We start from the raw sequence: 16,994 nt of genomic DNA, 5'->3' as shown, positions 1-16,994 counted from the left end.
TGTTTGAAATAAGGTCTGTGATTAAAACAAGCTTAAGAAATTTTAGTTGATACAAGCTAACTTTGTTAGTTACAGCTATCCAAGGCCACTTCTGAAGATAGTCCTCCTGTCACTTAGTAGTGGAAGGCAGAGGTATGATCTCATAATCCCAATTAAGGTGATGATTTATTTCTCGAAAAGCTCTAAATCAAGGGAAGACACCTGTAGCATATGGTGAACCCATAATTCACATAATGTATCATTATTTTGTCCGACCGACAGTCCGAACCCCCAAAGTATTCAGCTTTGATACACATGTATCAAACTGTATCATGATACACATATTGCCAGATTTTTGCCAATGCACAGCACTAAAGGAAATAAATACAAATTTTAAATTTGTACCTGCAGTTTTACAGTTTTAAAAGACTGGGAATGCAGTTGTGACTCTTACAATAAGGCAAGAGAAGTGAGTTTTTGGGACTGATTCTGAGGACTGACTCTGTTGTGTTTTGGACTAAGGAGAAGTATCTTTCAGCTGAGAAGCTCCAGGGTTCGAGTGCCCTCAACAGAGATGGGAAATGTTTTCAGTAGAAGCTTGAGGCTTAATTACAGAGATGGTGAAAAGGTAAGGATCAAAGCCTCACTGTTCCCTCTGTGGCATTCCTCTTTTCGGTCTGTGCCAAACAGGTCTGCCTCAGCAGGCACCGTCCTTAAGCTGACCAGAAAGTAGCCGGATTTCCAGGAGGCTGGCTGGCAGAGAGGAGAGGATGAGGAACATTCCTCCCCAGCCCAGTGTTATCACTTCCCCTTCACTAATGGCATAAATCGGGCGGCACAGCGGAAAGCAAGTGCCCCTGTGCCACGTCAAAAAAAAAAGCACTGAGAGGAGACAGGGAAGCATTTCAGTTCAGCTATGCACTTCTTCGGTGGTAAATATTTCATCTGTGGAGCTGGTCTCATCCGCTCTTTCCCTCTCGTCTCTCTCATGTGAGGCCGTCTTCATGCCAGGTCACTGAGTGCTTTCCACGGAAGAACAGAGCAATGGAAAAAAAAGAAACCTTTCCATGATGGTGCTTAAATCCTTAGCTTCAAAAGTGCAAGTGAACTAGATCATCTGTTTGCAGAAAAGTTACATATAACAATGTGAAGTCGTGTCTGATCCGTGTCTCACATCATGTGAGATGAATAAGGATGAGACTTAGTAGAGCAGCCGGGTCTGAACTACACACAAGGTTTCCATTTCTTTTTCCGTTATGCTGAATAATGGAATGATAATGTTATCAATGGAGAGATTTCAAACATGATATTAGAGGTCAAACTGAACCATGTTTAGCAGGTATCTTAGTTTAATGTATGAGCATGCTAGCATTATCCAATTAGCACTAAACACAAGGTACAGCAGAGGATGATGGGAATGCCATTAGTCATGCAGGTATTTGGTGATAAACCAAAGTATTGGACAAACTGAAGTTTTGACTTGATGAAGGCACTAGATGAAAAGTCAGCGACTTACCAAAGTTATTACAATTTATCCTGAGGAGAAGAAGAACATGAATTTCTGTACCCAAATTTCATGACAATCCATCCAATCTAATAGTCTTGATATTTCATTAAAAGCCAAAAATGTCAACCAATAGTGGAAAAGTCAGGTCAGTCAAATCAACTTATTTGGAAGGGTTCATGGCTCTCATAATGGCTAGGGTGGGTGCATGGAATTAAAAAACCCTGACCCGCACATCACTGATGTACATCCAATCACCAATTAGTAATATTTAAAATGAGGACAAATATCTGAATATATTAATGAGTACTTTAAATGTAAAAGTATGTTCTGCACTGAAGATAAACGAACTAGGGATGCACCGATCCAACTTTTTCAGTCCCAATAGCGATACCTGGGCTTTGGGTATCGGCCGATACCGAGTACCGATCCGATACCAGTGTTTAATTAAAGAGATGTTTGCCTCACTGTGTGGAAGTGACTGGGTTCATTCTTTTATGTGTAAGGCAACATCAAGCTTGACTTAAACATCACTTTCATATCTTTGTATAACGAAATGTAACAAATAAATACATACGGTATCGGTGCATCCCTAAAACAAACTATTTCTAATTACAGAAAAAATTCTAAAAGGTGGAAATTCCAGCATGACATACCATCTGATATATATATATATAACGAATTTTACTTTTTTACTTCACTAATAACCAAAATAAAAAAGGATAGACAAACGCAATCCAATCCACTGCCAAGCCTCCTGTTTCATTGTGAGAAAACACACACACACAAACACAAATCTACCACTCAGTCAGGTGATCCTCCCAGAAGTACCCCAGCTTACCACACAGATCATGGATGACGTCCAGGGATGAAGACCAGGAGTAGCGCTCTATTCCCATTTGAGTGAGAGAAGGCGGCATTGCCTCGAGCTCATATGCTCCACGCTTCTTCCAGTACAGGAACATTATGAGTTCTTCAACCAGCTATATGGTAATTAATATATACTCTTAACTATTTAAGTCATTACCCAAAAGCTCAACTCATCCCACAGTGTCTAACCAGCCTTTGACCCCCCTCAAAAAAACATAATAACCTGAACTTCTGCAGACAATCAATACACCCTTCTCATCAACCATCTTTATAACATAAAAATCACCAGACGAACTTTAAACTCTGCCAACTGCCAATATGTTCATGTTCATCCCCACCTGCACAATTACCTCATCCAGCTATGAGCCACAAAACACTTTGCTTTGAACCTCCTGCCCAAATCTGATTCTGCTTCAAGGCCGGTCCAAGCGCTCAAACAGACTCCCCTCAAGTACAATCCATTACATCTCCAGGGGACCATATTATTGATTCTAAACCTGGAAGAAGCTTTACCGCTGCCATCCAAGCTTTAACAGGCAAGTTTTTAAGTAGGTGATATAACTAAGCCCTCTTCTTTCTAATTCACGTCCCTCCACATTAATGCCAAAAGCCTCTTCCTGTTGATTCTGTAGATGTTTCTCCACTAATCATCCACTTGAAAGCCAAGCACCAAATGCTGCCCTTTTCTAATCCATTTAAGAGAGCTAAATTACAGACGCCCAGCTGCTAAAAGGTGTTGCAAACTTATCTCCACCATCAAGTAAAATGTCCTCTTGCCTTCCCTGAGCCTCTACTTTATCCATGGCAAAGTTCCTCAAACTGTACAAAACTGTGAGTGTGAGGCAAGCTGCTCATGTTAAAGCCCTGTGTAGGATCTCCTGGCGATAGGGGGGCTTTCTGCCCACTCCATCAGACAAGTGTTGTATTCATGCAGAGGTGAGTTGCATGCTGGGACGGGAAATCTGGGCCAATGGCTTTTGGACTGGGTGACACAAAGATCTCTTTTAAACCTCCTCCTACATCCAGAATGGACTTGCTTTATGTTTTGCGCAAACCCGTAAAAGACTGACATTTTTCTGCATTAATTAGTGCCCGCGCCCTTTATGTCTCCTGAAAGATTTATTCCTTTTTATGAATGCACCAGCTCTGTGGTGACTGAGCTCAGTTATTTCTGTGGAGGTACAATGCACGCATTGGCCTCTTGGAGATGAAAAATAGCGGATTCTTGCTGTAACTGAGACAAAGCGTTTCCACTTCTCTAATATCTTTGAAAAAGGGGTTAAAACAACATGCAGTTAGATATCTCAAGTGGAGGCATAATATTTTCCCCAGTGTTGCTTAAAAGGCTGATGCACTGCTATTATGCATCTAAAAAGGGAGAAGAAATACTGTGAGAATGTGCTGCACCGGCCGGGGGAAGGGAGGGACGTTGTCACACACAACGACCCACATGTCCAATTTTGGGATAAGAAATTAGAGGGTAGGATGGGAGCCGGTTTGCTGCTCAGCTCTGGGCTTTGCAGACATATGGTAATAATCTGAAGCAGCTTTGAGCACGCGGCTTCCCTTTTAATGAAGAGAGCAGTCGTGCAGCATGAGAACTGGGCTGCAAACACAAGGGCCAATTTCCACCTACTGCAGAAACAAAGAGGGAAGCAGAGGAGGTATTAGACAGCCTCGCTTTCATCATCATCCATCAGAAGACCTTTTAATAAAAAAGGAAAGGCCAGAAAGTACCTGCCTCCATCATAGCACTGACATTCATTTTGATCTGATCTCACACAAAAAATATTTAGCTTATGAAAAAGAATCTTATTAGGAATGGACTCTTTACAATAAAAACACCAACTCATATCTGGCAGCTGTGTGCTGCTGGCCCAGGGTGCCTTTTCTGACATGGTTTAGGTACAGTCATCTGTTAGAGATCAAAATTCTGATAATCACAACCAGGAGGATGTTCGTGAATCTACATTTCCCACCACCAATACTTATATTGCAGAGTTCTGAATAGCTGTCAAGTTTGAATGTTTTCTCCCCTCTTAAAGCTGAAGTATACGAGATTGGAACAAATATGATTAAAAAAAGTTATTTTTATAAAACGGTCGCTATATCCTGACAGTAGTACATGAAACAGGTAACCTGAAAAAATCATGTGCCTCTGTGTCCTCCAGTGCTCTTACGGCATCTGGAGGATTTCACAGACTGGAGGAAAACAAGCAGTCAGAGCTGATCTGGGATATGCTGTCCATCTGCCGTCTATGAGAGCCGGCTGTCAATCACTCGCGAACTCCGACCAAACGGTCAAACTAGGCAGCGCTGATCAAATATGAATCAATATTATGTCACGTTAAAACCTATTTCTCGCCTCAAATGTTTTCAGAATCATCTTGTAGTGCACGGTTTAGCTGTAAAATGAGAAAGTTTGTGACTCGGCAACCATGTTGAAATCTCTTGAAGGGACACCAAGAACCGTTCACATGACCGGAGCACAGCCAATATGAACGCTCTCTCTCTCTGAAATGACCTGTGATTGGTCAAAGTCTCCCGTCACGGGCTAGATTTTTTTAAAGCCTGAAAACAGAGCCATGAGGAGGTGCAGAAGTCAAAAATCATAACAGTGATGTTCATTTGTGGAGATTATTGTACGGAGCAAAACGTGTAAGTATCATAAGCGTTTGTTTGCCACAGAGCTTATTTTCTGCAATAATCCCAAAACCTAATGAAAAAATCCCATTGGCTTTTTGTCGAAGGAACCTGCTAACTTCCGCGTTAACCTAGGGGAAAAAAAGTCATCCCTGTAGCACTCTATAATACACACCTCCTGAGATTCCATCACTGTGACATTATCTGAATAACTTTTTCCAACTTTTGAAAGCTCCTCCAGAGCCACTGAAGACATATACAAGTAGTACTCCTCATGAAGACTAAACTGACATCCATGTTTAAAATCGGTGAAGCGCCCCTTTAAATGTCTAGGTGTTACAAATCGTTTCTAATCACAGGGACATTCTTATCCCCCTAAAAACTAAAGATAAAAAAACTGAAGATTTAGCATCATGCACAGATGCTTTTGGCTTAGATAACTTAGATCAGATAACACAGTGTTAACTTTTTCCAAATGTGGCATCCAGCAGCTTAGGGCAAACATCATCTCAATACCAGATTTCAAGCATGCATCTCTCAGCAGTACAACCCTGAACACAAGCCCAGCCCTTAACCTCTTTTCTACTGACACCGGGTAATGACACTGGCTCAGATACACATTCACTGTGGCAGCGTCTTCTAGTGCTATAAAGATGATGGGAGGAGCTGCTCAGTATGTAGTCAGTATTATTATCTTACAAAAAGGCTCCAAGACATTAAAGAAATAGTTCGACATTTTGGGAAATACACTCATATTCACTTATTATGCCGAGAGTTTGATGAGAAGATTGACACCACTCTCATTTCTGTCTGTTAAATATGAAGCTACAGCCAGAAGACTGTTAGTTTAGCTTAGCATAGAGATTGGAAGTGAGGGAAACATCTAGCATGGCTAGACAGTAGTATCAAACTTGTCATCTAACGCTTGGCAAGAAAGTGAATGAACATATTTCCCGAAGGTTTGCCAGTAAACACACCTAAAATATTTGAGCTAAAAAATGGAGTTTTTTTATTACAGATGATTTCCTACGCTGGGCATCACTAGAACAAAAACAAGCAAGTTGGCTCAACTACTTCTAATTTGATTTAGTGTCAGACAGAAATGGCATGCAGTCGTGTGCCGAGTCTGAATGAACTGGCTTCTCAGTAGAATCACACACTCACTAAAGTATTAATGGTGTGTAAAGAAATGAGTGTGTGAGCTGGTGCAGTACGACAAGACTGTAAATGAGCCTGTTGGAGTATATGTGTGTGTGTGTGTGTGTGTGTGTGTGTGTGTGTGTGCGCGCTGTGGGGGAGAAAAAAGTGTGTGAGCCAAGAGTGTTGACAGAGGGAGTGTAGTTGAAGGCTTGTGCGTGCCCATGTGGAGGAGGTTTGGGGTTATATTTAGCAAGGTGGCCCATCAAACGGGCTGAGGTTAACCCTTCACCGGCGAAACCAAAACTAGGAAGAAGTTTCAGACTTCTCGGTGTGAAAGAGAATATTGCAAAAGATGCATTTCAGTTCCATCAAAGAGACACTCTTCCAGCCCAGACTGTTTCTATCTCCATCTCAGATACAGAGAGTAATAAGTACGGCCTGTGCCTCATCATCTATTCATCTACAGAACTACCATCTTGCTGCTAACGAGACAGAAGCTACGTTCCAAATCGCATACATTCTCTTTTTACTTTTAGTACATATGCAGCCACCCTTACAAAGTACGTACTGGTGCATGCAGTGTGCAGCCTTTAACTTTGACCCTCTTGCTCATATATCCACTGAGCACAGGCTTGTGGAATAGCCAGAAAAGCATGCTGGCCTGCATACTGCAAAATGCGACCGAATGTAGTATCCTGGTATTTTTGGCATTCTGCATTTGACATACTATGTATTGGGACATACTATATCTTTTTCTGGCCTACTAAAAAGTATGGTAGTATAGGCAAAGAGTATAGAAGCAAGAGGCGAAACTCCGGTGTATTTTTAACAGCCACTGCCGCCATTTTGGACTGAAAATGCTTATTATATTTATTATATTTTATTGTTCAACACAGGCCATTTCTTTGGTAATTTCTGTGGAACGCACAGTAAGAGTCTACAGCCTTGCTAGCAGGTCTGTGAGGCTGTACTTTGTTTTGAGCTAAATGCTAACGTCAGCATGCTCATAACACAACGACAATGTTAACATGCTGATGTGTAGCAGGTCAATGTGAAGCTGAAACGATTAAGTAAAGTGGTCGACACAAAATGTATCTGCATCTATTTTGATAATCTAATATTCATTTAAAGAAACTTTTCAAGCAAAAAAGGCCAAAAGAAATAAGTATGCTAACGCTTCTCCAATGTGACAATTTGCTATTTTTGGCTGAGCTTTGCACTGTTGGTCAAACAAAACAAGACATTTGAAGATATCTCCTTGGGCTTCAGGATATTCTGACTGTGAAAAGATGAATCCATAATGAAAATAATGGCTCGCTGATGAGGTATATGAGGTATAAAATGGCCATGCCAGTTTTTCCTCGTCAAAATTTAGCATAGGTTTGAAAGTGTTATTTATCCCCCTTCGCGACGAGCTAGTATGACATGGTTGGAACAATGGATTCCTTAAGTTTCAAATGAAAATGAGCTCTAAAATATGGCCTGCTACAACCTAAAAATCGTAAGTTGCGTTACTGCGTTATCATCGCGTTAACTTTGGACAAGTTCGAAATTTTGACCAGATGATGGAGGTAGATGAAAATGAAGGAATCCCCGAAGTTATTACAGTTTATCCTGAGGGGGAAACATGAATATGTGTAACAAATTTCATGAAAATCTCTCCAAATGTTGACATATTTCAGTCTGAACAAAGTGGTGGACTGACTGACACTGTATAAAAGCAGCTTAATGGCACGCTACAACTAGCAAGATTTCGTACAGCTAAATCCAAGAAGGGATTGGGTACCTAAATTTAAAATACAACCTCAAAAAAGCAGGTGGATTTAATCATTTTATCAACAGATTATAGTCTAATATTTTCTTTTATTGATAACATAAACACTGATACATCAACCATCAGAAACTTGCTGCAAGAGATGGGTGTTCAGGACCATCCCCACCAAGTAAATTACTATGAGAGGCATCATGTAATTTAACTGTCCATCCTTAAACCAGCAGGGACAAACAACCACTCTTCAACTTGTTGATATGAATAATCCCATAATTGAAACAATCTGGTTAAAATTGCAGTGGGGGCTGCCGTGGAGAGGCCAATAAGAGAGTCAACAGGAATCAAAAACACTTATTCCCTAAAAGTACAGTTATTGTCATGTGGAGGGCTGCAATACGCATAAACAGCCATTTAGCCAGGGTGGAGGTTAGGAGTGAAGAACGCATTCAGAGATAAACATTTGCCGTTGTGTTTCTTAAGTTAAAGAAGGTGTGTGACCCTAACATAGCCCCTCTAATTATCTGCTGCACAGTATGAAGAGGAGCAGCTCACTGTTGGTCTATTTACAACACAAAGACAGTCAATGTGATCATATCAGTTAGACTTTGATCCAAAAAAATGGAAAGATAAACACTGACCAATGATACTGTACAGTGTAAGCCTGTACAAGGTTAAAGTGATTATGTATGCAAACTAAATGAAAATGCAAAGCACAGCCCAACAGTTTGTTCTCTGTCCGATGATGCAAAACAGCAGAGTAGGACGAGGACAGAGAACAGGCTAATAGCCCTCGGGGCAAAAAAAAAGCAGTGCAACATATGAAATTTGAACCCATGAAACATGTCTACTGTTGTGAAGCAACGTCCAACAAAAAAAATGAGAATAACAGCTAAACAAAGTGATGCAAATGAGGGTAATAAGAGCCGAAAAGTTAAGAGTAGTAGAATAGTCTGGGCTTCTGTATACTATCAGCTATTTCCAAGTGTCCTTTGTGAGAGAGAAAGGGATGATGGGAAAAGATACGTGGGAGAAGGGGGGAAAACCAGCCTCCAGCTGTGAGCACGTTTTATGACAATGACTTCATCTGTGACTAAAAACTGCAAAACAGATATTGTGGTGACATGTAGAAGGCCACAACACCTGTTATATCTGTGTATTGTGATACTAGTGAGGCAAGCCACATTAAAGGAATAGTTCGACATTTTGGGAAATAGTAGTAGTAGTAATAGTTTTGGGAGTAGTTGCAGCCCTTTTCTATGGCCTGACAAATATTCATGTGCCAATACTGCACTAATGAAATCAGCAAAAAACTTATATATTTGCTAGATTTGGTGAATTTAAAAAGGAATTAACTGTATCTGGGCCTTAGATTAAAACATCACATTTTCACAGAGATTGATTCAACAACAACACCTCATGCGGTTGACAGAACACCTTTGGACCCATGAGAAAATGTAGTTGTTAAATTCTCAATTAATCCATTAAAGAGATGGTTTGGGTGTTTTGAAGTGGGGTTGTATGAGGTACTTCTCCATAGTCAGTGTATTACCTACAGTAGATGACGGTCGGCACGCCCCCAGTTTGGAGAAGCAGACAGGAATAGAGAGCATAGATGGATATGGCTTCAGTTCCCTGTCGGAAAGGGCTGTCTGACAGCAAGGTAAAGCAGTGAAAATATTCTAAATATAGCGTACATTTAAACTGATATTGTTTTTTTTAGATGAGCTTTTCCTTTAGGTGTCTAGAAATATGTTTTGCTGTCGGCCCCGTCCATAGCATTACATTGCTTTGCATTTGTGCTGGTATTCCTGTCTGCTTCTCCAAGCTAGGGGGCGTGCCGACCGTCATCTACTGTAGGTAATACACTGACTATGGATAAGTACCTCATACAACCCCACTGAGAAACACCAAAACTATCCCTTTAATTGTTTGGTCTATAAATTATGATAAAAATGGTGAAAATTCCCATAATTTCTCAAAAGGTGAGCTGATGTCTTCGCATCACTTGTTTTATGACCAACATTTCAAAACCCAAAAGATACTATTCTGTTCACTACTTTAGAAAGACAAAGGAGATCATCAAATCTTCACATTCACTTTTATGTCATAAACAATTAATCAATAATAAAGAAAGAAATTGTTGGTGAAAAATTGACTGTTTCAGCCCTATTTTACTCTCCAGTATAGTACTAGATAGGGGTGTAAGAAAATATTGAAAATATCAAATATCGCAATATTATGTTTTGCGATACTGTATTGATTCTTATAAAAACTATTGCTTTTTAATTAATAGTTTACATGCAAAGATTAACTCAGTCAATACTTTATTTCATTTGCAAAGAGATGTGCCCTCTCAGTGTACGTGTCCTCTCAAAGTAGTGCTATGATGTTGGATGTCACAGGGACTGTGATAAATGCAAATGCAGATTCCACTTGTTGTGTTATCATGTATCATGATACATATCGCCAGATTCTTGCCAATACACAGCCCTAGTACTAGGTACTACAACACAGGCATTATGCTTAAGTTTTCATAAAGAATAATTTAAATTCATATCAGAAAATACATTAAGGACTAAAAGATAGTGGACCAGAAGGTAACATGGAAGTAGAACACCAGTGTTCAAATAAAAAGTTTCAATACTCAAAATGGACAGATATGGTGTGTCTGGTGGTTGTAGATGAAATGAAAAGGACATGACCTTTTGTAGTGAAATCCACATACAGGAAGTACAGAACAGAAATGAAGAGATGCAAGGAAGGAAATGATCTGTCAGACCCAAGGAAGAGGATCAGAGAGTCATTGTATCAGTGCTTGATTTGTTTCCCCATTAACACATATCACATTCAACCAGAGAGAAAAAACAAGCTGCATAGCAAGGTAGACCAGTATTTACTGTAGTGCAACCTGCAGTCTCTAAGCAATTTATTAAAGACGAAGAGAACAAAATGACCACTAGAGACATGAGAAAGTTATTACAGACCCTGCCGTGTTTGAAACATCAAACACAGCACAGGGCCTCCATAAAAACAAGTAAAGGTCGTCGTGCAAAACATATTAAGACGAGTTGCAAACGTTGCACATGAAGCTGGGATAATTATTCCTGAGCAGTTGGAGAGAAAGGGAGAAAAACAAAAAGCAGAGCAAAAAAACTGTGACCCCGGAGCGCCATCAGGAAAAGGCAGAAATGCAAAAAGTGGAAAAGAGAAAAGGAAATTACTGCCGGGACAATGGAGAGACAGTTTGAAAAAGGAAGTTTGAACCGTAACAAGCCACGAGCCAGGCGAAAACCACACGCAAACATGGCATATGCACCCAGATTACACCAGTCTAGTCAGGCTTGAATGATGAAGCGGTGAGACTAAACACTCCAAATGTTCCCTCAGAGCTCTTCAGCTTTTTCAAATTAAAACCTCCAAAATTCTGTTACAGAAAACTATCTCACCACAAGGTCAACTTAGTAGTAGTAGCTGTTCTGGAGCTTTCCAATATAAAGCATGACCTTCATCAGCAGATGGGATTTTGTCCAGCTGTCATGGAATTATACGTGTTCACATGTCCATTTTTTTCTGTGCACTTTCTGGCAAACTTTATCAGCTGATGAAGCTCATGCCAGAGCAGCTACTAAATGGACCTTGTGTTGGTGAGACCATTTTCTCAACTTGGTAAACTTGGCTATATGCTGAAGAAGATCATGTGATCCGATTAAAAGTTCCAGAACAGCTGCTAAATGGGTCTTGCCGTGAGACTTTTTCTTAACTGCTGTTTCCAAGGTCAAGAGTAAACCTTGAACCTCAGCTTTAAAGCCAACATGGACGAGAAATCCTTAAGCGCTAAGACACATCTACAATTTCATGCCGGCAGCAGGGCAAACTCCATCTGCTGATGAAGCTCATGTGATATGATCGAAAGCTCCGGAACAGCTACTTGACAGTGGCATTAACCAACAACAATAGATGACACCAGTAATATTCCAACAAAAACAGCATCAAATAAAGTGTTGGGCTATGAGCTAAACTAACCAAACCACATTCATACAAATCACTAATTTAAGCCAGAGCTTCACATAGCCTTTCTACAGATGTCCTCTTTTATGACGACCGACACTTTAACATCCTAATAGTTCATCAAAACAGAAAGAGCTGAGGTTTGTAGTCTGTGTTTTTGTTTTTTCGGTGGTGGACGGAGACCAGACAAGACATCTGGTCCCAGATTAGACTAGTGTGTTTAAGACAGGCTTAAGACTCCGGTGGCTTGGAACACTGAAGGGTTCCAGACTCAACCAATTAAGGTTGCTAAACTTTAACTCCGTGCTTACTGTATGAACCCATGAACTGTCGGGGACGCATACATCACACATGTGAAGCATACAAAGAGCTAAAAACTTGAGCTTGCTGGGGGTAGAGCTGAAAGAGAATTGAGGACTTGAAGATTATTAAACTGCAACAACAACATCATCAGCATTTGCACATCTTTTAGGTCATTTTTAAAAGCAAAAATGCCAAAAAAATGTGCAGGTTCCAACTTGAAGGTGAAGATGTATTAGTTATAATAGTTTCCTATCCTAACAGATAATAATGCTTACAGTGCACTTTCATATACTAAGCTACTGGAGTTACTCATACTGCACTATACTCATTTTTAACAGTCTCTTCTGCACTTTTTAATAGTCAAGTCATGTATCACAGCTGTTACCCTGCACTATATTCAGTTTTAACAGTTTTCTTCATCTCCTTGTATTTTCATATCTGCTATATTTTTTTGTACTTTGCACTACTAACTTTTTTACTGCCTTTTTACTAACATGTTTTGCACTATGGAACTGTGATGCTGGAAACTTGAATTTCCCTCGGGATCAATAAAGTTACTATCTATCTATCTGTCTATCTATCCATCCATCTATCTATCTATCTATCTATCTATCTATCTATCTATCTATCTATCTATCTATCTATCTATCTATCTATCCATCTATCCATCTATCTATTGTAAACCCATTCTCTTTAGGTTTTTGGACAAAACAAACTTTTTAAAAACATGCCTACTTGGGGAAATAATTGTTAGGTACAGCACAAGGGAAGTCTAAATATTACAAAAAATCACTTTGATGTGAATTATGAGCTGGGAGAGAGAGAAAGAAAAGCACAGATGGCAAGCCTGGGGGGATGGATACAATAAATAGTGTTGGTTGGAGATTTACAAGAGCTAATATCTATCATCTGAGTTCTGCAGCAAAACCCTTCATCATCTTGAGGGGAACTTCAGATCAGAGTGTACTGTCCTCTGACTAAAACACCCAATGCCTCCAGCTGGGATAATTGCTCAGGTCACTTGCCAAATCCAGCCATTAACTTTGATGATGGGGGGGCATTAAACAAAGATCTGCAGCCTGAGGATCAAAGACATCCACCTCTCTCTTTCTTTGATTACTGTGGAAATTCTGACTAAACAATTCATTGTATAATCAAATGTTGAATATTGTGAGTCTGTCTGTATGTGTATATATGTTTATATGTAAAATTCAATAAAAAATATTGTTAAAAAAAAATAGAAAAAAAGACATCCCCCTTCCTATCTGACTACTTGAAGTGCACAGAGTGAAGTACACAAGGTGTTTCTTACAGAATGAAGCACTCAGGTGACTCATTTCAACATGCTGATTTATCCAACAGCTTGGAATTAATATGGAAAGGTGTGATCAATAATCATGATTTTTTTTTTTTTTTTTACTTACTGAGTCGTAATCTGAGACCGAGCCAGCTCCTTGGTGGTGATTTATGCAGAACTGAATTCATGATCCACTTGTTTGGCACCATCTATGCATGCAAGTCCTTCTTGGATCAAAAAAAATCCCCTGCAGCAACACCAACACCAGCTCCTCTCAGGTCTGTCTGTCTGTCTCAATGCTAATCACCCAGAGATGTTTAATTAGCAGTCTTCTCTCCCTCTATGGCATTATTCTCATTTGCTCCCCATTTCTGTCTGTGGTCGCCCTCCTCTCCTCCTCCTCCTCTGCTGGTTCAGATCTGTGGTCGGTGGCGAACACAAAGCCGCAACTCACATCTCGGTTGAATGCACGGTGAAAAGAAAGAAGAGTGGCAAAAAAAGCATCCACTGAAAAAGTTAACCCAGGTCTACACAACCAGTCCGTGCTATGCTGTAAATATAACCTGTTGCTACCAGCTGCACACATGTGAAAAAGAAATGTCCTCGACGTCCTCCGGTGTCTGCTGGTGAAGTGAAGCTCGGTCGGTGTAAGAATAATGGGAATACGAGGAGAAAAAAAACCTTCTCCGGGGTCTTTAAAGAAGCAAATCCACTGATGGACTTCCTTCTGTCAACTTTACACGACGTGTTGTTGAAGTTGAGCACGTTTCGTCCGCTGCTTCGCCTCGCCGTCCTCTCTGATCAACCATCGGCTCTCCATTCATTCAGACAACCTGGATCCACAAAAGACTCGCTATGCAGTTTCTCTCTCTCTCTAGTGGCGCGCTGTGGCCGCTGGAGGCGCCAGAGAGACGCACAACAACACGTCCTCTCAAACAGCACACACACACACACACACACACCAGAGTCCATTCAGTTATTCAGTGATTTTAACCCAAAGGTGTCTGTCAACCAAGTTATATCTGAAAATAGTCAAAAAGACACAACATATTAGACAAAATGACTTATCATTATTAAGTGCTGGAAAGTAACTAAGTACATTTACTGAAGAACAACTTTGAGGTACTTGTTTATGTTTATGTTTATTTATTTTTGCACAATTTAAGACTATACAACATAACAAAAAAAAAAAAATGAATAATAGAAAGTGCAGGAAGAGGCAAAAAACCCAGTGGGCTTATCTGAAGCCTCCACCTAGAGAAAAGATTAATATAAAGAAATAATACAGTAAATATATTAAAAAAAAGACAAGTGTGTGTGTGTGTGTGTGTGTGTGTGCGTGCATGCGTGTGTGTGTGTGTGTTTTGTGTGTGTGTGTGTGTGTGTGTGTGTGTGTGTGTGTGTGTGTGTGTGTGTGTGTGTGTGTGTGTGTGTGTGTGTGTGTGTTTGTGTGTGTGTGTGTGTGTGTGTGTTGCGTGGAAGTGTATGGTTAGTGTTTGTGAGGAGGATATTGATTTAAATATCTATAAAGACTTCTGGGTAATTGTAACCAAACAACATTGTGAGTGGGAAAAAATAAAAAAACATAAAAACAGATACATGGACAACATGGGGAAAAGAAATTACAAAACAGCAATTAAATGACCCTTTAAGCAACTTTTGAAACGTCTGGGGAGGGAGAGGAGAGTGCATGGCCTGAGGATGTGAGCAGGAGCTGGGGACGGGGACAGAGAGCCAGGCCGGGCAAAACAACCATCGACTAGAAAGTCCTCATGACAGTGAGTAGGGTCTCTGACCTCCCTCTAACTTCTCAGATGGATTTAGTGGCATGTCATCTTCCACCAACAACGTTTTACTTTAAAACGAGTGAATCTCTTGTTGTCTCTGTTGTTTGTTTCTGTCTCGGTTTCTGAGTCTCTCTGCCAACGTTGGTCTTGATTGGTGTTTGATGGAGGAGCAGCTATAAGGACATTGATGACTGATGGTTCATAGTGAGGGTTAAATGGAGCTCTGCAGCAGTGGAGGAGGTGAGGTACATATCACTTGTTTGACAGGAAGAGACAGCACAGTGTGAGCACAGCTGAGGTGAAAGAAAAAAGTAAATTCTCCAGATTCCAGCTGTTTAATGTGAAATTTTTTTGACTTCTTTACTCCTCTATGACAGTAAACTGAATATCTTTGAGCTGCGGACAAAACAAGACATTTGAGGACGTCGTCTTGAGCTTTGGGAAACACTGATTGACGTTGGCCGTCTAGCGTTCACCTCTACAGTGGGATCTCTCTTTGGTCTGCATGAGGTCGAAGGGAAAACATCTGACCTGACCAAGCCAAAACAATGACGCAGCCAAAATGTGGCTGTGTTGTGTTTGTGTGCTCCCACCCTCAATAAAGAGGCGGGGAACGGCGAACAAAGAGAAGCGAGGGGGCAGAGAGGGGTTGTTAAAACAGCCCACTTAACAAATTAGCAATTCTTCGCTGTGTGTGTGAGTGGATTTACGACTGAGCACTCCTTCCATTCTCAGTCAGATCATTTTAAAGATCAGTCTACGTACAGTTACAATCGTTCTGATGAGGTTTGTGATTTCTTGAATTAGTCTTGATGTGCTTTTTAAAAAAATAAATAAAAATAAAAAAAACATTGAAGTTATTCAGTATTATAGACCAGTGTCTTTACAGTTTTTATTACTGCCCTTGAGACTTTTTCTTCTCTGCTGTTTGGAGCAAAATCTCAATGTACATTTGCTGCCCCCTAGAGGTCCATTAGTGAGCAGCAAGAACCAAAATAGTCCTTAAATTCTAGCTTTTATATCTCACAAAGGCCTACATAAGAACATGTAAACTCATTGGAAAATGTATTGAATGACCTATAAGTGCAGTACCACCTTTGTTGTCACTTTAATAACACAATATCAGACGTACAGCAGTTAATACAGAGTTAGTCAGCAATAAAAAATAGAGCCATTTCTGTAAACCCTTTCACTGGCATTAAAGGACAATACTGACTAAATGGGCTTCAGATTCACAGGAAATGTCATGTGAAAGATTCCTCCTTAAAGCTTCAGTAGGCTGAATGTTTTTGGCATCATTTGGCAAAAATTCCATAATAACCTTTCAGCATATTGTAATTCAAGTTCTCTGAGAGAAAACTAGACTCCTGCACATTCTCATGGCTGTTTTCAAGGCTTTAAAAAATTTAGCCCGTGACGGGAGACTTAGGGCAATCACAGGTCATTTCAGAGAGAGAGAGCGTTCCTATTGGCTGTTCATTAAACAGAGGCAGCTGTCAATCATTCGCAAACTCCGATCAAACTAGGAGGCGATGATCAAATATGAATCAATATTCTGTTACTGTAATGCCTATTTCTTGCCTCAAATGTTTTCAGAAACATCTTGTAGTGTACTGTTTAGCTGTCAAATGAGAAAGTTTGCTCCGGCTGGTGGGCGGTGCTTGGTATTTCCTGAACTGATCTCAACATGGC

General features: G+C 40.3%; 1 protein-coding gene across 3 annotated transcripts in view; it reads right to left on the bottom strand.

Annotated features, from left to right (window-relative positions):
• plekhg5b (pleckstrin homology domain containing, family G (with RhoGef domain) member 5b) overlaps nucleotides 1-14,372 on the bottom strand; it is an 88,836-nt gene extending 74,464 nt beyond the window's left edge. Inside the window, exon 1 of one of the 3 annotated variants that reach the window (XM_037771837.1) lies at nucleotides 13,643-14,372. In XM_037771837.1, coding sequence (XP_037627765.1) covers nucleotides 13,643-13,724 — 82 coding nt within the window. In that variant the 5' untranslated portion in view covers nucleotides 13,725-14,372. Of the gene's footprint in view, nucleotides 1-2,324; nucleotides 3,103-13,642 lie in introns of those variants that run through there. The other 2 variants (XM_037771836.1, XM_037771835.1) reach the window with 2 other exon arrangements.
• Nucleotides 14,373-16,994: the final 2,622 nt, after the last annotated feature.

Source organism: Sebastes umbrosus, chromosome 6 (genome assembly GCF_015220745.1).
Source record: "Sebastes umbrosus isolate fSebUmb1 chromosome 6, fSebUmb1.pri, whole genome shotgun sequence".
Taxonomy (NCBI): domain Eukaryota; kingdom Metazoa; phylum Chordata; class Actinopteri; order Perciformes; family Sebastidae; genus Sebastes; species Sebastes umbrosus.
The sequence above is the reverse complement of the archived record's forward strand: the minus strand, read 5'-3'. Positions and strand labels throughout refer to the sequence as shown.